General features: G+C 33.8%; 1 protein-coding gene across 1 annotated transcript; it reads left to right on the top strand.

Moving 5' to 3' along the window:
- The first annotated feature begins 18 nt into the window (after positions 1 to 18).
- On the top strand, positions 19 to 27,628 carry LOC132555642 (coiled-coil domain-containing protein 150-like). Its single transcript, XM_060219997.1, has 21 exons — positions 19 to 561; positions 2,796 to 2,981; positions 8,028 to 8,157; positions 8,632 to 8,768; positions 12,264 to 12,371; positions 14,633 to 14,742; positions 15,687 to 15,864; positions 16,826 to 16,987; positions 17,610 to 17,801; positions 18,305 to 18,496; positions 18,768 to 18,937; positions 19,294 to 19,420; positions 20,015 to 20,209; positions 20,490 to 20,558; positions 21,384 to 21,566; positions 22,614 to 22,700; positions 22,949 to 23,028; positions 23,481 to 23,589; positions 24,391 to 24,432; positions 27,045 to 27,191; positions 27,572 to 27,628. The coding sequence occupies exons 1-21, from the start codon at positions 19 to 21 to the stop codon at positions 27,620 to 27,622; spliced, it is 3,198 nt and encodes a 1,065-aa protein (XP_060075980.1). The 3' UTR covers positions 27,623 to 27,628.
- Positions 27,629 to 27,982: the final 354 nt, after the last annotated feature.

The following is a 27,982-nucleotide window of genomic DNA, read 5'->3' as shown; positions in this document are numbered from 1 at the left end:
ACATCAAAACTGTAAACGATGTCACGGTCAGTGATTCCACCATTATCACATCCACCTGGAGTGTCATCTCAACAGACTATTGATGTTTTGGAGGAGAGGCTTTCTGCTGCCGAAGTGGAGACAAGAGAGTTGATCGATCATTTGTCTGGTATGGGTTTTGGTCAACATGTCCACCCTGCTGAAAGGGACATAGATAGTCAGGACATGAAAATGAAGGAACCAATTGCGCCGTACAAAGCAAGAATTGCAGATGTTGATATCTTGCAAGATAGCTATGAAACTTTGGTATCGAGAGTTTGCAAAACAGAAAGTGCCATTCAAACATTAAAGTTAAATTTAGTTAACATACAGGGACAGCAAGATCTGATTCCCAAACTACACGACGAGACAGAGGATAAATATCAGTTATTGAAAGAGGCGTGTGAAAATGAACTTGGAAAATTCCGTCGAGAAACAGAGGACTTACAGGAAGAACTTAAGCAGGAATCTGACTCCAAAAGCAGAGCACAAGAGGAAGTGAAAGAACTACGACTCGCGTTAGAGGAAGCAACCGCTACTAGGGTATGTTTATGCAATTATGATTGATTGAAATATGATTTTATTGATCAAAGGAATGATTTATTTTAAAAAAAATTATTCATGAATAATAAATTTTAAAATAGGGACCATCTGGTCATCGTTTTTTAAAGGAATTCCTAATTAACTGGTATTAACTTCGCTGACTGTTCAACTTATTATAACCTCACTTATAATAAAGAGGGAGGGAAAAGAAGAAGTTAGTAATCACTATATTTTCTTGTCGATTTGTACAAAGATTGCATACAAAATATATGAACTGTTGGACAGATTTAGTTCAAGTTCACACCATAACATCACAACATCAAATTCTGCATAAGATCAGATTTTGATGGTCATTGGTCAAGGTTAAAGGTCAAAGGTTGCCCTTAACCACTTTTGAAATATATGTAAACATGTTTGCTGTCATGAACACCTCATCAACAGGTCTATTTCATCAGGTATGATCAGTTGGATATACCTGTATCAAAGTGTGAGATTTTGATATGTACATTATGTCCACACTTTTGTTCTGTTACTTACCAAAGTCTGTTTCTGCTTTACCTGTTATTTACAATGATAAATTGCACATGTTTCCGAATTCATTTATTGAATAAATCTAAAAAAAAAATATGAAAATTTCAGTAAAAAAAATCCCTGGTTTTATTTCCAAATTCTGTCAAGTCAGCATAAATAGTTTAATTTGATTTTTCTACAACAACTCCTGTTTAAAAATGTATATATTGAATGTGTTAAATTAACAGTTTCTGGTGTCAGAATCCAGTCTGACTACATGATAGATCAAAATTTTGTTTTTATTTTGTTTTCCTGCCAGCTTCTTTTTTCCTATAATCCAGATTCATTATCAACTGCTTTCCTGTGCATGCACTTTAAATATATACTGGTAGTATAGCAATGGGAGGACAAATATGAATATATTGTTTGTTTGGCCTTAAACCTGTTTGATACCTGAGCTATGTCTTGATACTTTCTTATAAAATTTGATGGACTGAGCTGAGTACTTGTGAAAACTTTTTATCATTTTTATTAAAGATCAGTTTTATCATAATAGATTATACCAAACTTATTAAGAGTTAGCATAAAAACAGGGTAATAAATCTGGGGTTATTAGACAAGTAAATTGACATCACGTCATACTATTTTCGACTTAAGTGTAAGTAGGATTTTAGTACAGCTGAAAATGTTGGGTGATTAATTACCATCTCACATCTCATGTTTATCAGTGCTAGTATGATCCACACTGGTCATTTGTCTTAAGAAGGTGACCTTGAAGTCATTGAAATGTCACACTCTAATCTTCTACAGGTTATGTAATAAGAACGTCTATTCAATTAACATCTTGATTTTGATGTATATGGTTTTGATAATGAAAAATAATTGTAGATCTATCTGTATTGAAATTTATATTACATGACTATCAATTTTTCTGAATGGTCAAAACATCTTGAGGTCTAAATAAATTGCGATGTTACAATGAAACCGCCACAATCGGTGAGCTATAATAGTCTGAAATCATATTTGACATCTCGCATGTGATTATAACAATCCAATTTCCTGTGCTGCGATTTTTGACCAATTAGATTGTCATCATGTAATAGAACAACTACTGACCTGTTTTCAGGTTTACAGAAGGATTTATTAACCCTAGAAGGTGACATTTTCCTCGACAGCTATAGTGATAATTCTTTTTGGCCTTACCACCGAGGATATATGCTAGATGCCAAAATTATGGAAATCTTGAACATCTAAAGCAAGTGATGAAGTAAAAAATGAAAACGAACCTTTATTTTACATCACTTCCATGTTCAACAATTAACATATGTTGGATTAAGGTCTGTAGGGATTTCATTTACCATGAAAGGACACAAATGTTTCCCACAGGAAAAAAATAACATGTTACTCGTTGGAAACATTTCAAATGAATGGATGTGATATTCACTGCTGTGTGCATCTGGAACCCATGTTCACTGTGATTTTATTGCACCAGATCATGACAGCTAACTGTCAATGCATTAGAGACTACTGAGATAGTTGTAGACTACTGTAACAAATCTGAATTTACTTTACATAGAACGAAAAGTACATAAACTAAGTGGCCAAGATTATATTGTTTTATCGCACAATTTGAAAAAGAGCACCAAACAATATTAATAGAGAGAGTAAACAGGTGAGTTCATCTTATTGTCAGCTCACTAATTTATTGTCGTGTTTGTGTTTAGGCAGAGGCAGCAGTATCAGCAGAAGAGATGGTGACAGGCAAACAGAAGATGGAAAAAAAGCTGTCAGAAGTTAGAGAGGAGTTGGAGAGAGAGAAGAGTATTCGCTGCAGCCTGGAGGAATCTCATAATACCTTACTGGGACGAGTGCGAGAGATGGAGAGTATGGTGGAATCTGAACGGAAAGAGGTGAGAATTTTCTCATTATCATCAAACTATTTACTTAATATGTATATATACTTTATCTTGAGAGGGAGGAGGACAGCACAATTTAATTTGTTGTCAGGTTTTTTGTATGTGAGGATACAGGTCTGGGTACATGTATCTAGTTAGAAATGCAGAATCAAGAATCATGTCTATGATTATATTCCTACTTAGGAAGGGTGGACAAAAATGTGTGTAAACTTAAGTCAAAATGCCATTGGCATGATAATTATAAAACTTCAGGAAATTTTTCAAGGTAAATTTGGTTTCCATTACAGGTCATTTTTCCTCCAGACCTTAACTCTGGATATCAAATTAATACCAATATTGTTGACACAACTGGTTTTGAATACTGAAATACCTATTAACACATGGAGCATTTTGCTGCCTATACCTAGACAAAATCTGACGTGTTGAAATACCCAGATACATAGCATATCAGAAAGAATCTTTGATGCTGAATATTATCAATATGTTCAAGTTCACTGACGACAGTGCTACAAAACGTCAACTGTCCATCAGTTTTTTTTGTGATGATGTATAAGAGTAAGGTTGAACTCCCTTGTATAGACCTCCTTTTGATAAATCAATGCATTAAAACATATAGATAAAGCTATTGTTTTTGTGGGGCTGATTGTAATAGATTGTTAGGACTTTGAAAAATATTGAAGATTTACTGATAAATTACCTAAATTTTAGGCCAAAAGTCTGATGTCCCACTATAGTAAAGACACCAAAGTACACAACAGTAAAACTTGACATAAGGAATTCTTTACAATGCGATTTAAAGGCAGATTTAAATGCAAACATTCATGGTATAATTTAAAGCTATGATTGATGTTTTACATTTCTGCCATCCTTTTTTCTGATATAAAAACCCACCACATACTCGTTCCTTTTCAAAATGAGAAATGTATAATTTCTTCTCAACTTTATGATTTAATGTTAGAATGAAAGAAAGTCCTTTATATGCTGTATACCTAATATCTAGACTTTCTGATGTGCTCTTTGTACAAATGACATTGTATTTGATATCATGATGGATAATTTGTCACTTGAAAGTTTTTGAAATAATATACCATGCCTTCAGTTTATTTTAAATCACATAATGGTGCCTTTTCAACACAGAAAAAATCAATCATTCCTGACTTTTTCCTTCATGATTGAAAGAAAATCCTTATGTATTGCCTTAGTTCGGATGATGTTGTAATAAAATAGTGCAACATATATAATATTGGATCATATCATTCTGCTTTTCTTATAAAACCATTAATCAAGTGTTAAATTCATCTTTCTACATATAAAATTCTAATTTCCATACATATCTGTATTAAATCAGGCATCTACTACTGTACAGAGGTGGGGATCTGGAGGGGGTCTGCCATTTTGATACCAGTGTTTGTCGGAGTTTACAGAAGTTGATCTTGTTTAGAGTTTGCTGTTTGGATCGCTGGGTTAGCTCTATTAGACCTGCGTGTGATAAGACTGTCATACAAGTGGTATTAGCGCTACTCATCCGTGGTTCAGCCCATTTAAATTTCTTAAATACCCCTTGTAGGGTTGTCAATTCAACTTGATCAGCTCGATAAAAATTGATTCAAATGGTAATAATATAAGATTTAGTAATGGGGCAAATATTATGTACATGTTCATTTATAACTTGTACATATCAAAGTGGTTTAAGAAAAGCTAGTTGAAATATCTAGCAAGTGATTTCAGAATAAAAACAAAAATAAGCAGTAGTTCAGTTTAAGTATCAAAATTATGGCTCATGATTTAGAATTTGATGATTAAACGTTTTAGAATTTACAAGTTGCTTTGTGAATTGTCTTGTTCTAGTCTTCCATTATGTAACCCTGGTACATAATGGCCACAAAATACTTTTACTCGGCTAGAGAGAACTTCTCTTTAGCTCAATCGGTTGGGCATCAGACAAGTAAACCAGAGGTCCTGGGTTGGAATCCTAGCAGAGGCAGTGAAATAGATATTGACCTCTATTAAAATAACCATGTTGTGAAGTGGTAATTACTCTTTAGGCTGTAATCCAGGGGTCAACTCACTCAAAACTTCTGGATCTGAATAGATTCATAAAAAATTTGTTATTTTACAACAAATGTAAAACAAGCTATTAGCTTATTTTATTCATTTCTTCTTGCTGGTTTGGATTTAAGGCCATGAAAAGTCTTACTGTCAGAGGAAACCAGAGTACCTGGGAAAAAACCAACATGGTTTGGCGAGGGACATCCTCCCTTTTCATGTCTGTTTGGGGAATCAAAACGAAGACAGCTAGATAGGTGAAAGACAATTGTGTAACTACTGCACAACCTGACTATGTGATCACTAAGTGAGGATGTCAGCTTGTGGGGTAATGGGTAGGCTGATAACTGGATACACATTACTTACTATAGCTAAATTCTTTTTCTGCGTATTTTAACAGCCAGCCTGCGACACTGCAGACAGAGGAATTAATGTTTAATCATTGTCTTGGTGTTTATATAAACTTGGGCATGATTTACACAATGAATGGGAAAATTCAGTGAAATGCAGTATAGAAAAGTTCACAGTTAGCAGACCCGCTTAATCTTACAATAAAAAAAGGAAATATTAGAGATCTTTATTGCGCCGCCTTATGAACAGCCAGGGTCATTTTGAGACTAGGTCTCATTGTGGTAGGTGGTGACAACCTTACTGAACAACATACGGGAGGTTAGGGGCTTGACATTCACAGCAATTCAGGTAAAGAGTCTTACCAAAAGACACAACCATGTCAGCACAGACTTGTCCATTTCTCAGCTTTCTGAGAAACAAAGTGCCCCAGGTAGGGAGCATCACACTACACACTGAAGATATTCACATGGTGTTTCAATCTCTGATGCTTTAGGGAGTGTCTCACTACACGCTGAAGACCTTCACATGGTGTTACAGAATATGATGGTCTACTGACAAAGCTGTTTAAGAGAAATTTGCTTATATGTCAAATACAAAAAGGGGAAAAAATGATGGTGAAGAAAAAGATATTTTACAGGAAGCCCAGGTCTGTTAATTGTTTTGAATTGTAAACAATGGAATGGTTTGAATTCCTTATTATCTTTCTGCAGAATTCTTAGAATGTTTCAGAAAATTAATATTTATTTAGGATATAAATACATATAAAGCAGTTGTACATTTTTAAAAAAACTTATTCGTTATTTTTGTTTCATAAAACAAATTGTAATAATGTCAGTAACAGTTGTAATGAGTGCCAGTGTATACTTAAAATAAATTTTAGTGTCTATTTTAGACCACTGCAGTGAGTGATTTCTTAATTAAGGAACAGACTCAATACAACACATGTATTTACATTAGAACAGTCAATAACAATCAATATGTCACTTTAAAAATCAGTTTCAATTCAACTTACAAATTCTTTAACTTATTTACTTAGTTGATTTTGATGGAAATGACTTACAAAAATGTTTTCATTCTAAAATAAACTGGAGATAACCTTTAACACCAAAGACAAACTGGTAAATAGGGTAACGAGTTTGTCTTTCTATTGAACAAATAATGGCTTTCAGAATTATTTTTTTCATTTCAACAACCGTCGACAATAACACAAGATAATACTTTGACACACAGATCTAAAGAATGACAAATTGAAGAAATCCTAAAACTTGGAAAATGCGGTAACGTGTTGACTTATTCTATGGGTTGCAAAAATATTTTCATATCTTAAATGAACGTGCTGACCTCTGACCCCTGGATTGTATTGTGACTGAGAATCCTCCAGTGTGAAGCTTAATCTCATGGATTACTATAGTAAGCCTTTAATGGTCCAATATTTGTTCAAGTCGAGAGCTCCGCTTTTGTCATATCAAGTCGGCACTTGTGTAGCTCAGAGACGACACTTACTAGAAAAGGCTTTATTCAAGTGTAGATCGTAATAATTGTCAAACATCCTTTAACAATTTTTTTTGTATTTTTGCTATACTTGTTCATCATAGCTGTCAGATGTTTGTGTTAATAAATTTACAGCATGTAAGTTATATTGTATACTTAACACATTGTCACAATAGTACTACATTATCTAGGTATGGTGTATAACATACATTTTAATGTGATCTTTAAAAAGCTTAAAATAAAAGTCATCAAATTTTAGCCTTAAGGAGAACAAAGCTTTAACTTATCAAATTGATTTAATCCAGGCGGGTTCTGTATTGAGATTTTCAGTGCACCTGTGCCGACTTAGACGTGAAGCGAACTTAGAAAACAAATTTTAGAAAAATAGGACAACCATATTGTTATTGTAGATTAGGAAACTTCTAAATTTGTGACAAGTCACACAACTTTTTCAAATTTGTTTTAAACATACAAAAATTTACAAATACAAATTAGATATGAATGTTGATAAACAGTAAAATAGCCTATGTTAGAGGTTCTAGAGGTTATTGGTCACATCATTGGAAACAAAAATTGGTGCACTGGGTACAGAAAGGTACAGAAATTGATATACTGGGTTCAGACAGGTATAGAAATTGATACACTGGGTACAGAAAGGTACAGACATTGATACACTGGGTACAGAAAGGTACAGAAATTGATACACTGGGTGCAGACAGGTATAGAAATTGATATACTGGGTACAGACAGGTATAGAAATTGGTACACTGGGTACAGACAGGTACAGAAATTGATACACTGGGTACAGACAGGTATAGAAACTGGTACACTGGGTACAGACAGGTACAGAAATTTATACACTGGGTACAGAAAGGTACAGAAATTGATACACTGGGTACAGACAGGTACAGAAATTGATATACTGGGTACAGAAAGGTACAGAAATTGATACACTGGGTACAGACAGGCACAGAAATTGATACACTGGGTACAGACAGGTACAGAAATTTATACACTGGGTACAATTACGATCAGTTATTATTTGGATTTCGTCGGCTACATGTGTTTTTATTTCAGTGGTTCAACTGTCTTATATCTGAGTAAATATGAAAAGATTTGGCCTTTAGTATTTTACTTTAACATCTGTTTCAGGTGAAATCTTTAACAGCTGACTGTACAAATCTACGCAATGATGCGCTACGAGTCCGTGAAGAATTACGCCAAGAACAGAATCGATCAGAAATGGCGGAGACAGGATTCGTTCAGACAATGGAAGAATTAGGTAAACCTAGTGTGTCTAAACTATTCTGTCAGGAATGCACATATTTTCAAAATATACCTCCTCTCGGCGACACAGAGGGGATATAGCATTCGGTCATACATACATACATATGTTCATTTATTGTCATCACTCTGGCAACTTCATTTCTCAACTAATATTAATCAAACTTTACATAATGGTCATGTATCATAATACCTTGAATAAGTTCATGTTTCAGCATGCTTGGGTCAAATGTAAGGTCATCATTACTATTTATGAAAAATTTTCAATTCAAGACAACTAATCATAAATGGTAGCAAAGGGATTTGTTTCATTTCAAATGCCTTGTTCATAGAGGTTTTAGTGTGTAAAAAGTAAGATTTTTCCTTTTCTTATAAAAACAACAAAACATGTGTAAATATTTTTTAAAAAACTACAAATACTACCTGCTGAATTGAAATATTTTTTCTAATCTAAATCTAATGATATTTTTAGAGCGTATGAAAAAGTCACACAGTTCAGCCGAATCAGACCGACAGTTACTTGTGACGGAATTAAGTCGACTACGGACTCAGTATGAGGATCTTATCAAACAGTTGGAGCAAACCCAAGTCATCGTTGACCAACAGAAGGTTGGTGTCAGAGTTTTGTACATTATTTATCAACAGCACGATGTTCTTCAAATTAAATGACTTTTCAATTTGCTTGCATGTTTCGCTTAGGAATTCAATTTTGAATTTTTTTAATATTTACTGATAATTATTGAACTTGGCTAAATGCATGTTTATAACTGAAGAGCTTTTTTGTTATAAATCTAGAATTTCTTTTGTTGAGACAAAACTATCCAGATTTTAATATTAAGAACCACCTCCCAACCCCATTTTCCTTTATAGATATAAGTATTCTACTCCGTTTTAAATTATAAATTCATTTAAACCTATAAATTTATTTGGACACATTCTTTAGATAAATGGTACTTCAGTTTACAGAGTCATTCTGGTGTCAGTATTACAGGTAGTGTAATCTTAACAAAGTTTAAAGACGTTATCGATCGTATAGGTATATGCTACCAAGTACTTGACAATAAAACTTTTGTGCTTGAGAGGGTGTCACCACCTTTGATTTAGATACCCCTGAAAAGATTTTAAAACAGAGAAAAATGCATTATAAGTATGATCATTTTTGTTTCTGTATTAAGCACCCATTTTCTTATAAGTGCCATTTACAGTCTTCTAACACAACATCCTGCCCAGTGTTGGTATTCATCATCTTGACAACATTCTGGTCAGTTTTGGTACTGAACATTTTGACAACATTCTGGTCAGTTTTGGTACTGAACATTTTGACAACATTCTGGTCAGTTTTGGTACTCAACATTATGCTCAATCAAGGAGGTTTTTGAGTCTGTTAAAGTAAATCTGTTATCACAGCAACAGAAGAATACTAATAATTATTACTAGTAATTACAACTTTAAAAGAACTGACACCCTTAATTACAAAATGTACCATATCTGTCATAAACAGTTCTGATCTGATGTGTTGAATAGGGTATATTAAGACAAAAACAAATAACAGTGAAAATTAAGGTGTTCCATTAAAATGTATCCACATATTTGATCCTGTTCATTAAAGGTTTGGTAATCTAACCCTACAACCAAGTTTTTATGAGAATGAAGAACATTTTTATGTAAAGGTAGTGTTTAATAATAGTCTGTACTCCATATTACAGTAATTTTATAATTTCTTAGGAAATGCTTCTGATAGATAAGATTACTATAGGTAATCACTTTAGTCAGATCAAGGTAAGTAACATCATATATAGTACGAAGGTAGACTAACAACAGTACAGTGAGGTACAGAGACAGACTAACAAAAGTACAGTGGGATACAGAGACAGACTAACAAAAGTACAGTGGGGTACGGAGACAGACTAACAAAAGTACAGTAGGGTACGGAGACAGACTAACAAAAGTACAGTGGGGTACGGAGACAGGCTAACAAAAGTACAGTGGGATACAGAGACAGACTAACAAAAGTACAGTGGGGTACGGAGACAGGCTAACAAAAGTACCATAGGGCACAGACACCGACTGACCAAAGTACAATAGGGTACCGAGACAGACTAACAACAGTACAGTGAGGTACAGAGACAGACTAACAAAAGTACAGTGGGGTACGGAGACAGACTAACAAAAGTACAGTAGGGTACGGAGACAGACTAACAAAAGTACAGTGGGGTACGGAGACAGACTAACAAAAGTACAGTGGGGTACAGAGACAGACTAACAAAAGTACAGTGGGGTACGGAGACAGACTAACAAAAGTACAGTAGGGTACGGAGACAGACTAACAACAGCACAGTGGGGTACAGAGACAGACTATCAAAAGTACAGTGGGGTAGGGAGACAGACTAACCAAAGTACGACAGTTCGGAGACAGACTAACCAGAAATACAATAGAGTACAGAGATAGACTAACCAAAGCTTTATGTAATGTCGATAATTTACTGGCGTTTGTATAGTTTGAGTGTGTTTGAGATTCATGCCTTTATCTAATATTAGTACATTGTACTGCTGTTAAAGTTACCCCTATACATTTAACTCCGCTTGTTAAAAAATCAGTGTATGTTAAAACCAAGAAACAGAGAAAAGAATGCATTTGTTGATTTAAGAAGATAAAAAAATTAATAGGAAAAAATAACTGATAATAATTTATTATCACATAAATTTTTAAGTTAAATTTTAGTATAAATTTTACTGATCCAGCTGTTTTTAGTATAAGTTTTACTGACCAATCAAATTTAAGCAAAGTTTTACCGCCCCCACAGATTTTGGTACAAGTTTTACAGTCCATGTAGATTTTAGGTCAATTTGATCTAAAAGTACAGCAAACCTTTTAAAAGATTTAAAAGTACATGTAGTCACTCTTATTGACGGTCAACGACTGGTCTGATGAAAACATCTTTTGTGTGAAAAGACACCTTCTCCTCTTGGAGGCTCTTAATATGATCTGTTTGAGAACTGAAGTGTTAGATTATCAGAAACTAATGGCCGTATTCCTTTGTTGGAATTGGTCAGTTATTCAATACATCTCAATGATCAATATATTAAGTGTCCTATTAGATGAAATCGTTTAACAATTTATCAGTTTATACACAAAACATTTATTTCTTAATTATGTCAAGTGAAAACATTTAAAGGTGAAGTGGTAGGGCATAACATTATCTTTTTTACAGATTTGGGTTACAAAGGTTGAAGGGACAGTAAACATTTTTTGTATTTAATATATACGCTATACAAAACTGTTGACTGAAACACTTGAATTAGTTTAAATGTCTCTTGATATCATATTTTATAGGTTTATAATCAGTAATTGGTACTCAGGGTCACAGCACTTTTAAAAGTACATATCGTATCTAACCTAATAATTCACTTTTTTATATCCCATCTTTGAAAAAAAGATGGAGAGAAGACATTTCTACCACTACCCTTTTCTGTCAGGTGTCGTATTTGTAATGCTGAATAAACAGTTCTATTGGCTATAATTTTGATATTATATTTTAATAGCTTCAAAAATTTACATAATTTGTTATTATTCTCCCCAAAACTTTTCAGGGAAGCATATAGCTGCTGCCTTATCCATAAGTCTGTCTGTCTTTCCATCTGTCTTTTGTGTCCAGATCATAACTTTGCCCACAGTTCAGCAAGGATCTTGAAACTTGGTCATACTAAAGGGATGTGTAGTGTACCTAATTCAGGACCCTCAACCCTCAATTACAGAGTTAATGCCCTGTGTTAAAAGTTTGTATCAAGATCACAACTTGCTTGCATTTAAACTAGGCTAATGAAACTTGGTGGATACATTTAAAAATAAAAAAAATCAAAATATGGAAATAGAAACATCACTTTTCCAAATTAAGAATATTTTTCAAGTTTATCTAAGGTTATTTAATTGAACCACTGATAAAAACGTGTTGTTGTTTGCTGCGGACAATCACACTAAAACAAGATAAGGAAAGCAACATTAACCAGCATTGTTTCACAATTACTGTTTTGTTTGGGTATGAAGCTTTTGACATCACTAACAATCTGCTGTTACTTGTGCATGTGTGATGGTTTTTCTAACAGATTGGGAATAAAGAACTTACAGAGAAAACAGAACATCTCAATACCATAGTACGGACGCACCAGGAGGAAAAAGATAGGCTGCGAAGTATGCATGCCAAGGAACTTGATGTGAGTGTCGGTAGAAGATCTGACTATCTCCAGCATATCTCTGAAATAGCACTCTAGCTGAATGTGTTCATTTTTCAACCTCCCTAGCACCCTTTCCTTTCAAAGTGTGACAGTTCATGTGTACTGCTGATTGTTTGAATATTTCAACCACCCCAGATGTTTTGATTTTTTCTCACTGAATTCTGTTCACTGTAGGTGTGAATTTGTGTGAATACTTCAGTCTCCACAGATGTATTAATTTTCTCTTATTAAATCATATTCACCCTAGCTGTTGATTGTGTGCATATTTCTGCCTTCCCTTCTTCTCTTCTTGAATTGTATTCACCCTAGCTGTTAATTGTTATGCATATTTCTACGTTCCCAGCTTCTCTTTTTGAATTGTATTCATCCTAGCTATTGAGTGTGTGCATATTTCAACCTCTCCAGCTTTTTGTTCCAATTGAACAACTAACCATTTTTGTGTGCATATTTCAAACTCCCTGGTATTTATCTCATTAGTGAATAATTTTATTATAACCAGCTTTTTGTTGAGTGTTTGTTGTGAAAGTTTTGTTACAATACCTTTATTTTGCAGCCATTTAGAAAACAAAAATGTTAGGTTTTCCATATATTTTATTATCACATTGCCATGTATTGTATGATGTAATGTTTTCCATGCAGAAATATCCCACTTTTAAATTCTATTGTAAATATTTCAATTTATTCTTTTTGATTAAAATTAAGTCATGAGAGTCTAAAAATTCCATTTAAATTACGTATCCTGTGTTTGACTATGAGGTGATCTTTCTCCAAGTCTTTGCAGAGTTATGTCCCTTCTGTCCATATGATTGATAAAACAAGAACAACCTCATGATATGAAGATGGTATCAAACAGTAAATTTTTTTATTTTGCTAAATTGCTATTGAATAATCATGTTTCTTTTTAGCCCTTTTCAGTGCCAGAGTAGCTGAAATTTGAATATAAGTTATACAATTCAAATATGTCATGTATACCACCACTTGATGAGTCAGTTCATTTAGAGTTGTCTCCCCCCCACCCCCCACCCCCCCCCCACCCCCCACCCCCCCACATTTGTGTAAATTTTTTAATAAAGTGAAACATCAAATAAACAAGAAAAACACATTGTCATCACAAGCAGTTGGCTTGATATATTTTTGATGACTTTGAATCGAAGTGTTTCAGAACTGAAACTGTCCATCAAAATATGTTTATTTTTTTTAAAGAAAAAAAATTTAAATGTTTTTTCAAATCAAGATTTGAATTTATTTTATATTTTTGTGTGTCACATTGAAAAACAAATATGTCTTTATCATTATTTGTGCATAATTTTATTAAATGAAGAAATTTTCAAAGATTATGAAAATAACATAACATTATAAAACAATTTTTGTTGTCTTCTTTCATATATAATAAAAAAAAATCAATGTTGATAGAAAAATTAATATAGAACACAAAAAATCTTCAGGCCATCACCAAAAACAACCATAAAACAAATTAACTTCTCATTTATCATAAAAAAAACAAAGAAAATCCCATAATAATGCTATTGTCTATACTCCTGTTACCATTGTAAAATAATTTCATTCATAATTTTACATTTTATCATTCCATTTTCAGCTGAGTACCATATTAAAATATTTTTCAGTCAAAAACCATTTTTAATTATCTTCCCCCCCACCCCCCACCACCCCTTCCTAGATATAGTATACCCCGAAGTATACAGAACATGGTATTGGTGTTGTGATGAAGCCTGTTGCTAATCACGCCTTAATAAAGAAATACATCATGTAATTTTGATTGGTTGTTTACACGTTTTTCATCTTCTTGACATGTCCTATTTCTAGGCATGGTCTCATCGACAAACGTCAATGTTAGGGCAATGTGTGTATCAACCATGTCGCTTTCGAACAAGCGGTATATTGCTTGATGGATCTATTATTAAATTTATTATCAACCATAAAATGTGACCAACAGTGACTTCAATTTTTCTGCTTGTTAAGTTTAGTGTTATACAGATTGAAGTGTTTTCATCACAAAGATAAATTTCTGAATGCTGTAGATATTTACAATGTAAATAACTTGACTAACATTCCTTTTAACTTTACCAGTCATCTTCCTGAGACATAGTGTAGATTTCCTCTGATTCCTGTTACTATTTATTTATCCTCGCCACAGAATTACAGGACATTTAAATTGTACTCCGTAGTTGATATATTTGATTGTCTTTACTGATTGATATGAAATGTTAATCTCCATACAGGCAGAACGGTCACGGTTGGCTGAGAAGCAAGCTGTAGAGGATGAAGCCTTGGAATATAAACTCAAGTTTAATGAATCAGATTCTCAAAACCAGGCGCAGAAGAAAAAGATGTGAGTTTAGAACAATATACAAATATTTAATTGTCTGATTTATTTGTGAAATCTCCAAAGCACCAGGAAGTGACTCAGAGTTTGAAATAAGTTGTTAATTATAAATATCTATTTTTATGCACTGTAATCCCTGTCCATTCAAGGGTCCTGTTGGTATATACTTCAAGAATGGGAAGTCTAAGGGATTCTATATTAAAACAAGGACTTATATCTATACTGTTTACAGAGTTATGGCCCTTTGTTTGACTGGCAGAAGTGGACTTATTGTTATAGCTTTTATTAGATATGTGGATATTCAGACTAAAGATTCTACCAAAGAGTTTTATTGAAGGCATCAGTATTCTCTTTCTTATGAATTGGATACATGACTTGACAAAGCATAAACTTGATTTGTTTCACAACAATTTTAAAGCATGCTACCACTTTTTTTAGTCTTGATTAAAGCACATAGGGGTCTTACTGCTAGAGGAAAGTCGAGTTCCCATGGAAATTGTATATGTCATGTCCAGATAAGAATTCAATCTTGTTATCTAGGTAAAAGGCAAGTGTTTTACCACTGTGCCATCTGATCACCTATTTATTTAAATGACACATTTCCTGTTGATATCAAAAGTTGGCAGTATACTGTCCGTCTGTCTGTCTGTCATAATTTTGTCTGAGCATATCAAAAAAACTACAAGAGGTATCAACATGAAACTTCATCGGTAGATAGATCCCGATAAGGAGAAGTGCAGTGTACAAGAACCATAACTCTCATTTGCATAATATTGGAATTATTGAAACTTGTTTATACATTGGTCATATTGAGAAAATGTGCAGTATACCAAATTCAGAGCCTCCAACTTGGTAATTACAAAATTATTGCCCTTTGATTAAATTTTGTATGCAATGAAGTTGTTTCTAGGAAGCATTCATCAGGTTCACTGATACTCTTGTTTGTGTAGTGTGGCCCTGGAGAAGGAGTTAGCGTCCATGACAAAGACGACTAAAGCAAGAGATGAAGAGTACACTGATGCAGCAGACAGACTTCAGAAGGAACTAAATTCTCTGCAGCTCCAACTCGAGGTCTTACAGAAGGAGAAAAACCGTGCAACCAAGGACAAAGAAAATCTCCTAGAGGAGGTAACTTTATATATAGAAATGGGGGATTGCTGCTCTTGATTATAAGATTGAAAACAAGTAATCTATTTATAGAAGAGGAGAATAAAAAACAATTCTTTATATTTCATCTGATGATTTGAGATTATTTAAAGATAAACTTTTCATTTAAAGGTAGCAGACCGACATGCCGAGTTCAAATGAATTAGCTTTACTATGAGCTTGTACAGGTGGGGAAGTGCACCCTTAAACAATCACAGGTTTATGATAAATTTTCATTCGAAGAAATCCAGGACAGGGGGACGACTTCATAGATGAGCCATTACAAAAAAATATGGGGATGGGGGGAGGAGGATTCTGAATTCAATTTTAGCCTTGATAAACAGTATAGTAGAATTTGTTACAAGTAATAAATTTATAGAATGGCAGTTACCATAAATATCAGTATTTAAACCTAAATTGAGTTTATTATGGAATGTGATAGTAGAAAATATGCAATATATCATGATGAAATGGCATGATTTTTTGGCAATTTGAGTGATTATTCATAGTCTGGTATTGATTTATGATATATACAGTTGATCAAATTGTTTAAGATAAATACTGGTAAATTATATAAAGAAAAATAGAACTGTTTGTGATATGTACAGGTTAATTTAACAATTTCTGATATATACAAGTAATACACAGGTATATACAGGTAACTTTGTGATATATACAGGTAAATATACAGGTAACATTGTGATATATACAGGTAAATATACAGGTAACTTAAAGATATATACAGGTAAATATACAGGTAACTTTGTGATATATACAGGTAAATATACAGGTAACTTTGTGATATATACAGGTAAATATACAGGTAACTTTGTGATATATACAGGTAAATATACAGGTAACTTTGTGATATATACAGGTAAATATATAGGTAACTTTGTGATATATACTGGTAAATATATAGGTAACTTTGTGATATATACAGGTAAATCAAACAGTTGATGGAATGGTGGAAGAAAGGTCAAAACTTCAGGGAGATGTTCAACAGGCAAAGATGGAACTAGAGGCCACAGCCCGCACAAAACGACAGCTGGAGCTAGAAAACACAACATTACTGGAGCGAATTGCTGGCTACGAAACACAAAAGGTAATTGAATTGTGAGGCAGTTGGTGTTTCATCATCTCTTGTCTTCTGGAAATTGTTATTATACCAGGGGGACATTTTAGACAGGGGAATAAAAAGTATCGGGTTGGTGAGTAACAGACATAAGATTGGAAGGGAGGGATATTGGGTATGTGTATGTATGTCCTTGATTATAAGTAAGTCGGGGGGGGGGGGCAAGGGATTTAAGTGTTGAATTGGATAAACATTTCCTTGTTATATTGAGGCCAAATTGTAACTTGTCAGGGTACCTGAATTTGAAAATGATTTTCGATAGGGGGTACATTTCATGCAAGAGATGGGGGAATACTTTTTATGCATGACACCAGAGAAAAATGTTGGTCATGTGGTCAGACAAGTGCCCCTGTAACTGTGTTCTTGTTATTTGGGGATCAAATCTTTAATCATGAAGGAGATGGTAAATGGTGTGTTTGTTAATTACAGTGCTATCTGATCATCCTTTACCTTAGAGAGAAGATGGGAAACATTTCATTTTCTCTCTCTCTGTCTCTCTCTTTCTCTCTCTCTCTAACACACACAATCTCCCTCTCTCTCTGTCTCCCCATATACAGTAAATCAAACATATCTATACTTTCCCTTGTTTCAGGTTGCTAACACTAAGATCGAGGATACCATGAAGGACATGATGGAACAGAAAAATAAATTAGCATATGAAAATGGTCGCCTTCAGTCTCAAGTGTCACAGTTGACCGCACAGTTGGACGTCCTGACAGGCTCACACACTGAAGTCTCTCAATATCGCAAACAAAGTCAGGATCTCCAGAAAAAATGGGATAAGGTACAGTAACCAAAGTCTTGGTGTAGAATGAGATTAGGTACTATAATCAAAGTCTTGGCTTAGAATAAGATAATGTACAGTAACCGAAATCTTGGCTTAGAATGAGATAAGGTACTATAATCAAAGTCTTGGCTTAGAATGAGATAAGGTACGGTAACCAAAGTCTTGGTTTAGAATGAGATAAGGTACGGTAACCAAAGTCTTGGTTTAGAATGAGATAAGGTACGGTAACCAAAGTCTTGGTTTAGAATGAGATAAGGTACTATAATCAAAGTCTTGGTTTAGAATGAGATAAGGTACGGTAACCAAAGTCTTGGTTTAGAATGAGATAAGGTACTATAATCAAAGTCTTGGTTTAGAATGAGATAAGGTACGGTAACCAAAGTCTTGGTTTAGAATGAGATAAGGTACGGTAACCAAAGTCTTGGTTTAGAATGAGATAAGGTACAGTAACCAAAGTCTTGGTTTAGAATGAGATATTTATGTTGCACTTATGATTGCAGGCGCAGAAAGAGATAAGCGAGTTAAAGGTACGTGTCCATGCACAAGAGAGTCAACTGATGATGTCACAAGGAAGTCTAGAGTCACGTGAACGTGATTTCCTCGAGCTGCGTGTAGCGAAGGACCAAGCTATTCGTGAGAAAGAACGCCTTCTGAACCAGCTTCATGACCTCGATCAGAGGGACAAACCAAAGGTAGGCCTATAAATTAACTTGTAAACTAGCTGTTCTATGATTTAAAGCTGATAATCATTACTCCTAAAGTGAAATATTTTCAAGAATCCTTTCTATAGATAGTTTTGAATGTCATTCTTGCATGATTCTAATTGAAGTTTGAACCAGAAAGTTCACTGTCCAAGGATTCAAGTCCAGATCCCCTTTATTATACAGAATTATCGCTTCAGTCACAGAAAGAAGAGCTAGTGTATAACTGGTAAAGTATTCACTGGGTTGTAATTTCTTGCAGGTGGAAGGTCTTCAGAAAAACCTACAGGATGCTAAGACAGTGAACAAGGAAATCGGTAACACGCTGGAGGCAGTGATGTCTTCCCATTCTCAACTACAGACGGTCGTTGAGGACCTACAAGTACAGCTTGGCAAGAAAGATACACAGATAGCCCAGCTGAAGATAAGCAAGTAAGTTCTGTTTAGAAAAAACAACAAGAAAATACTAATATGTCAACATCATCATAATCAATAAAACGAGGGCAAAAATGAACAAAAGAAAGATTTATACAAAAACTTCAAGGAGACTGTGTTGGCTATGCAAATATTTGGTGGGGATATTTCAGTGAAAATTAAAATTTTAATAAAAATACTTGTACCAATTTTTGTACAGTGTGTATGCAATGAATATTTGATATGGAGTCCAGTAGTAAATAAAAATTGAGCTAGAACTTCAAATATTAAGAACCATCATCATTTGTACATGAATAGTCAACTTGTTTAATGAGATCAGTGATGTAATCTGATTGGATATGTTTTGTCTTTAGAAACAAAAAGGAAGAAGATTGGAAGATGGAGTTGCGTCTATTTGAGGAGAGAATGGAGAACCTCAGAGAGGAACTTCGTAAAGAACGTGAAAAATCTTACAAAAAAACAAGTCGTGACATTGCTGAAGTAAGCAAAACATAAACAATATTTTGTCTCTACTTTCACTATTCTCTTTATCCAATATCTCAATTAAGATTGATTAATTAGATATAGATTCCTTTCTTCAAAAATGTATTTTTTTTATTGCATTGCTATCACTTTATAATATTGTTTTTCTCAAATGAAATTAAACCTAGCTCTGTAGCAATAACCCCATGCCTGGTAATAAGCTATTCCTGTAGAAAATTGACCCCATGGCTATGTGTTACAGATAAGGTGTAGGCACCATGAGTTAAATATTCCTTGAGAATTTTATAAGATATTCAACACAAACGTCAAGAAAACTAAATCTGATTCAGAATTTAAAGATGGAAAAACCAAACTAGAGAAAACACACACCTGTGATTAAATACAGCGTACAGGTAAATCCTTGGGAAAGCACATACCTATGATAAATTACAAGGTACTGTAAAATCCTAGAGAAAATGCATACCTGTGATTGATTACAACATACAGGTAAATTTTCACAGATGTTTCATCTAAAAAAGACAGTAAAAATTATATTTTTGGGGGATGGTATTTTGATTTGAAAGGAAACAAATGTCCTCTGTTCTATTTCAGATAAAAAAACAGAATGACAATTTACAGAACAGAAATATGGAACTTGTGAAGACCAACACAGAGCTACGACACAAAGTTACAGAGAATGAAAGCATGGTTAAGGATCTGAAGGAGAAGGTGGCAGACCAGAAACGTAAAAACGATTATCTTTACCGATCTAAACGGGATCTGGAAGACAATGTGGACAAAGTCAAGGTAGGGTTTGTTTTCAAATACAGAATTCAAAAAAGGTGAAATCATATTGAGAACACTAAAGGTAGACAGGCCGATAATGTAAATCATAGGTAGTAAGGTCTGTAGTGTAATCAATAGTTAGTTAGAAGCTCAAAGTCAGATTCTCATTTAGAAATGTTGTAATAGCTGACCAATATTCTGTTACTCGAGTGACTGGCAGTTTAATGTGTTATTTTACAGGAGATGTAGATATTTTGTGTATAGAAGAAACCTGTGACGGTTCAATATGTTTATTTTACAGGAAATGCGGTCAGAGATAGAAGATTTAGAAAGATTGAGGGACGAGTACATGAAAAGGAATCACGACCAAGTAAGAAGGATATGATAGATATTGAGATATATGTTGAGAGTAAAATGTTTTACCATTATATCTAATTGGAGTACTAGTACAGATAAATATCTGTTAATATTTCTTCTGGTCCGTGTGGATTAGTGACAGACTGACATGACCAGATAAATACTTGTTGGAAAGATTCACTTTTAAAAAAAATTACATTAGCTCAATCTTCTGTGCCTATCTATGAAATGGAAGAATGATGGATGAGTGTTCTCCCTGTAAGTGACATTCTGACTGTCTGTAGCCTTCTCCCTGTCTGAGGAGTTCTACCTGTCAATGGTTTTAACCCTATCTGTAGTATTTTCCTTGTCTGTGACATTCTCACTGTCTTTGGCCTTCTCCCTGTCTGGAGTTCTACCTGTCTGTAGCCTTCTCCTTGTCTGGAGTTCTACCTGTCTATAGCATTCTCCCTGTCTGGAGTTCTTCCTGTCTGTAGCATTCTCACTGTCGATGGTGTTCTCACTTTCTATGGAGTTGAGAGTTTGAGTAAAAAAAAAAAGATTTTTAAGAGTGACATCTAGATTCAAGCTTTTTGTTTTGCTTAATTCATATCTGTAAATCATGAAGTGTCTGTGATTGAATAGATGTTCCTCTAGATGTTCAAAAAGATTATGTGGACACAGGTCAAGTTGGTAAATTAGGTGGTAACATTGTACTGTCATATGGCTGTAACCAGAAGAAAATTGTTAGAGATATCTAGTGCTACTGCTTAAACTTGCCAGGACCTTTTTTTGTGGCTTCTGGGGATTGATCATGTTTACACTGCCATGTACACAAGACTAAACACATCTTTTACAGGGTGAGATGATCAACACATTTATGAACCAGATTGCCTGCCTCCAATCGGAGCTGAGAAACCTCGCCCAAGCACAGTCACAAACCAGTAGTTTAATCAACCAACGAGAGGAGGCTCTGGAGAAAGAGAGGCTCTACAAGGAAGACTCCCGCCGCAAGTACAAGGTACACAGTAGCAAACCTCCGGTAAGGCCTTGTCAGTCTTTAACATTCTCTTAGATGTGGTAAGATGGATTCTGAAGTCCTAATACAGAAAAAGACATATATGGTAAAAGGAAAATTGGTGCCGTGACCAGTATTGTTTTTATGAACATGATTTTCACACACAGGAAAATGCTTAGTTTTAATGATAGCTTTATTAGAATGGAACAAAATTGACTTATCAACTGAAGAATGATATTAAGTAACTGTAACTATTTATATATTTTTTTCTTCTGGTCATTAAGGCAGAGAAACATGATTACAATCATACGCTAAATTGAAAATTAAAAAAAGATTACACTACCTTGATACTTGTAAAATAATTCTATATATTTGGATTTTTAATTTGTCTAGAAGAAAGTCTTCAAAATTTAATATTTCTGAAATATATCATTTTCATGTTTTGACTTTGTTATCCATCTTTATGTTGTTTGTAATAGATTTGATTAACAGGCTAAGGTTAATAATGTTGTATGAGGGATGGAGAGAATTCTATTTTGTGTGTAGTGTATTTGTTCAATGTTTTGATACTTACATTTGTGTTTCTGCCTTAACCTCAATCCTAGACTAGTGTATTCGTGTCTTGCTGGCATTTTTATTTTGTCTGACAAGGATACTGATATTTGTATATTAAAGTCACGGATCAGTGAACCCTACTCTACAGTCCCATCTTGTGTGGTGTTTTAGCAAGGGTGTGTAACTATTACATTTTATTTATTGATTTATATTGTCATATGAAAGAAGTTTGGTGAAAAATTACTCAGAAAGGACAATAATTATGCTTGTATATATTTGGAATTACATTGGTTTTTCATTGTCACCTTCATTGCCGCTGTCATCATTGTCGTTATTGTTGTTGTCGTCATCATCATTATTGTCATCACTGTTATCATTATCGTCGTCATCCTCATCACCAACAATCATAATAACATTCATCATCATCATCATCATCATCATCCTCATCATCATCATCATCATCATCATCATCATCATTAATTACGTCCTCCATACCCATGTGACTGTTATCTATAGGAGACAAAGCGACAGAAGGAAGAGATCGAGAGAATGAGAAAACAGGCAGAGGAACGACTAAAAATGGCACAGGATGAATCTGCAGAGGTATGAATCATAACTTGGATTATCTATTTAGAATATACTGGCCTCTCCTTTTGTCATTTAAATCTGTTATATTATCAAATTCAACTGAATTGTTGTTTAATACATAGTTTAATTTAACATTTCAGAGGTTTCAAAAGATGCTAGATTTCTGTTGTAAATTGTGTAACAAGAATATGTTATATATGATGAGTGATGATGAGTTTAAGTACATTTTCTATTTAAATTTATCATTATCTTTTCTGTTTCAGATATCAATACATCTGTCTGATGCTCATAATTGGTTTAGGTCCAAATTCAACAAACTTCAAGATGAAATTTTATCCTCAAAGTAAGTACTGAAGACAAATTTGTCAGATCCTTTGTATACAATGTTAATATCTCTACTTCTGATCTGGACAAAAACATCTACAAATATAGCTGTTGTGTGTTTATCATCAGAACCATGAACTTTGTCACTCCAAACTTTCATTAATTGATCCAATGAGAATCTTTTAATAAAAAATAATTCAATTAAAGATAAATAAGTTAATAGATAAATAGATAATTAAATAAAAATACATTTGTGCCCAATAAAACTATCGGATATTTTCCCCTGAAAACACTCATGAAATATCTATGAAAGTAAACCCTGTAGTTATACCCCATGAAAAATATCTGGAAGGTTACCATATTCGTGCCCTAGAATTTACAACTTAGTTATATTTATTACTTAGTTCCAGGCCACGAAATATCTTTAATCACAGTACCTAATTATGTGTACATGTACTAATTTCATATCAGAAAAACACAGTCTGACCTCGAAGAAGAAAACCGGGATCAAAAAAAGCAACTAGAGTCCGAACAACTGAAAGCCCAGCAAGCTGCAGAACGAGCGAAGGAGATGATCCGGGTGGGTATCTCAATCAGAACCTCACGAAACGAAGACTACATACTTCTCTCTCTCTATATATATATATAATATATCTATCTTCTCTATATATAATTTCTGAGTTTTTGAGGCCATAATTAATATATATGTTTATGGATCATGTTCCAAAACCCTATCAGCCCAGAACCAAAGCCCGAACAGAGATTTTCAATTTTTGGAATTTTTTTTTAACAATTTCATCATATTCATTTTATTTTCCTAAATTCATCCCGTCTAAAAACTCGTATTTGTTAGGACAATGTGTCTGTCTTTGGAAAACAGTTTGGACTTGTTGACATCTTGTGGTATAAATTATCATTAATGGTTATCACAGATATGTACATATGTGTTATAATTACAATAAAGATATTTTAAGTCCTGGGATGGGTTTTTGTTCAACATTTATTTGAATAATTCTGGCCTCATGGAAAAATTGATTTCCTTCTTTATCTTTGTAAAGGTAGTTGTACATTTAAAATTTATTTTCCATTTTGATGATTTTCTTGAGAGTTATTTCCCTTTGATAATGCTCCGACATAAAGTTTGCCTGCACTAATAAGCATGTGCCTGAAAAATAAGGCCCATCCATATTTGTTCAATAGAACTCCTAACAAATGTCATTTCATTATTCTGTAATAGGCCCACCCCTGAGGTCAAAGTAATGTGTTGGGGGCCTGTATAATCAGAATATGTACCACCCTACATCAATGCTTGTACAGGATTGTTGCAGTTTACAAAATGACTAATATAAAATCATGTCCATACTTTTTTTCCTAAATGAAGGCCATGGAAGCTTTAATGGAAGAAAGGAAAGCCAAGAAGGGGGTATATACCTTAGATCAGCATGTTCTCACCTCTCATCTCATCTGTCGTTCTCATCTCTCATCTCATCTTTCATTCTCATTTCAATCACACACAATGCATGTGCCTTCACAGGAATGTTTCCTTATTATGGAATTGAAATCCCTCGTTCATTTCACATCAACACGATAAGGCCTGATATGTCTTATTAATGATTGAACATTGAAAACAACACCACGTAATGACATTTTAACTTTACACAGAAAAATCCTCAATGCATCCTTTTCACGATAATATTCAACTACAAATTAATATTCTTCATTCAATCCTTGAAATGTGGCAAAAAATGTTTTGAATGGATTTTTATTGAACCAAACACCATTCTGCCATAATACAACTCTCCACTTTCCTGATTTTCCACCTGATCATTCAAGTTTCTCCACAATGGAATGATTTTAAGCACTTGCACATGCATGACATGAAAACTTTGATAGAAAAAAACCATTGATGTGATGAGCGATTTATTATGAGGACAGAAAGCAATGTAAAAGTGATATCAGCTAATCTGTAAATTTCATGGAAAATGTCTTACTTGTAAAGAGATTTTTTAAAATCATATATTCACCCTGTTGTAGCATAAATTTGTAGTAACACATTGGTACAATTAGCTGTAGAAGGCAGTTGGTAACTGTTGTGTAAACAAAAAATGATGTTCTCTAGCCCTTATATGTCTTTAATGCAAATGAGGACGTGTGTTGATACTGCATGTAAATAAGGTCCTGTGCGATGTTGTATGTAAATGAGGTCCTTTGCTGATGCTGTTTGTAAATGAGGTCCTTTGCTGATCCTGTATGTAAATGATGTCCTGTATTGATGCTGTATGTAAATGAGGTCCTTTGCTGATGCTGTATGTAAATGAGGTTCTGTATTGATGCTGTATGTAAATGATGTCCTATGTTGATACATTATGTAAATGAGGTCCTATGTTGATTTTGTATGTAAATGAGGTCCTATGTTGATGTTGTATGTAAATGAGGTCCTTTGCTGATCCTGTATGTAAATGAGGTCCTTTGCTGATGCTGTATGTAAATGAGGTTCTGTATTGATGCTGTATGTAAATGATGTCCTATGTTGATACATTATGTAAATGAGGTCCTATGTTGATTTTGTATGTAAATGAGGTCCTATGTTGATGTTGTATGTAAATGAGGTCCTTTGCTGATCCTGTATGTAAATGAGGTCCTTTGCTGATCCTGTATGTAAATGATGGCCTATGTTGATGCATTATGTAAATGAGGTCCTGTGTTGATGTTGTATGTAAATGTGGTCCTGTGTTGATGTTGTATGTAAATGTGATCCTATGTTGATGTTGTATGTAAATGAAGTCCTATGTTGATGTTGTATGTAAATGAGGTCCTTTGCTGATCCTGTATGTAAATGAGGTCCCTTGCTGATCCTGTATATAAATGAGGTCCTATATTGATGCTGTATGAAAATGAGATAATTTTGTGATCAGTTCATGATCAGCTAGGTATTATTTTTGTTTTATTTGTATATGTAGAGAAGTTAAGCCATTCATTAAGTAGATTTTGTTTTCAGCTTGATATAATGTTAGACCTTTTTGCCTACTAACATGCTAGATACGATATTTGTTGCTATGGCTATCATTAACACCAAATCGTGGTCTATGACTTTCAGCCGGATTTCTGCATTTGTCTTTTATTAAGTTGTGGTTATAGGTTCTTGGCATATATAACAAACTGCTATCTTTGCTGTTTTTGTAAGAGCCAGATAATGCGAGGTCATGTTTTTAAAATGTCATAAATTTCTTTCTTTCGAGCTTCTGAGTGGCATTATTAAGTAGTTACATACAATTTTTATTTTTCTTAGTTCCAATTCATAGCAATTTTTAGCAGAAATGATTATAGCAATTGAAAATGAGAAATTAATGTTTTGCAAAATATTTGTAATATGAATATTCAATGTATTGATATTTTACGATTCCCTGCTTTCCTTAAAAAAAACAGTGAAAATATAATTCTATTAAAAAAAAATTCTACCAATATAACTAGGAACAGATATTTCCATATGATATCTGTGTTTGTGTGATCAAATGCAAATTTCATACAGTCCTTCATTCTTAAATCTTGAAATTGCTTGAGATTACTTTACAGAGGAAGGTCAAAGGTGAAACTAGAAAATCAGATTTAAAATAACTAGTGTTTCTTTGAGCCCATCAGACTTATGTAAACTTCATAGTTGCATGAAACAGCTATTTAGATCAGAAGATTGAAATGTCAAGGAGTTAAATCATTTAAATGACATCTTGCGTTAAACAGCTTGGGCTCTTGAATATTTTTGTACAGGTTTGGTTCCACACAACACCTAAAACTGTCATTTTTACATTTGCACCAAATTGAAGACATGTTCAGTGTTTCGATCTTGATATGCTGTCACCAGTTTCTAATTCTTTCACTTCATTATTACTTTTGATTGATGTAGTCAAGCACAAAATATGTAAGTGTATAATGAACCATACTTAATGTAACCGACTATTCCGTACTGATTTTTATTTTATATCTAGCTTTTATTGAAAATTAATATTGTTAATGATAAAAATTTTGGAAATTTTTCAGGCAAGTCGCCACACTATTAGTCAGCTGGCTGATTACAGCACTATGGCAGACAGCGAAGTGAGAGAAGAGATGGCTCGGCTACAGCGAGAAGTCCAAAAACAGAAGGATCACGCCAAATATATAGAAATGAAACATGAAAAATACAAGGTGAACCACAGAGTTTATAGATTTTAAATTTTTGATATCTTCATTGAAAGGACCTTCTTTCCTATAGAATTGAAAAAAAAATTGTCGGTAAAACTACAATGTAGGTATTGATATCTTCAGACTGAATGTTAGAAATGATATAGGTATTGTTAATTATCCCCTTCTGATGGAATGTTAGACACCATAAATAAATGTTACTGTATGTACTGTAAATCACTTCAATTTCGTGAAGACTTTATTTCGCGAGCTTACCTCTTGTGACCACTAAATATATAGACAAGGTCTATTTATAGATTTATACATCTGTGACTAAAACAGGCCATATTTTATCAACACACTACTTGTATATTTCACAAAATTATCTTGTTTTTTCATTGCAGGAGGCAAGTTCAAGACAATTAGAAAATTTATTAAAAGACTTTGGTCGATGATACAAGCTGGAAAGATTCCCTCAGCCTCTTCTGTCCAAAACATTCCCTCAGCGTTCCAAGTTATATTTCCCATGAGTGTTTCATCACTGAGACAGAGAATATATCTCTCGGAGTTCCAAGTTATATTTCCCATGAGTGTTTCATCACTGAGACAGAGAATATATCTTCATACATCATTGTATTACAATATTTGTGATTTTACTTGGAAGGTGTAATACAATGATAGCTATATGCTACTGTTGGTCTAGGAGCATTAGGATTATCTCCCTTGGAGTGTTAAATAGTAATCAATGAAACAAATGTATCTGCCATGCTTTTGGTATCGAGTATTGTACCAGCAAGGAAAATGATGAGATCTGG

The sequence above is a fragment of the Ylistrum balloti genome, unplaced genomic scaffold (genome assembly GCF_031769215.1).
Source record: "Ylistrum balloti isolate Yb309-2 unplaced genomic scaffold, AGI_CSIRO_Ybal_v1 Utg369646, whole genome shotgun sequence".
NCBI classification, from domain to species: Eukaryota; Metazoa; Mollusca; class Bivalvia; order Pectinida; family Pectinidae; genus Ylistrum; species Ylistrum balloti.
This window is presented reverse-complemented; position numbering and strand designations above follow the sequence as displayed.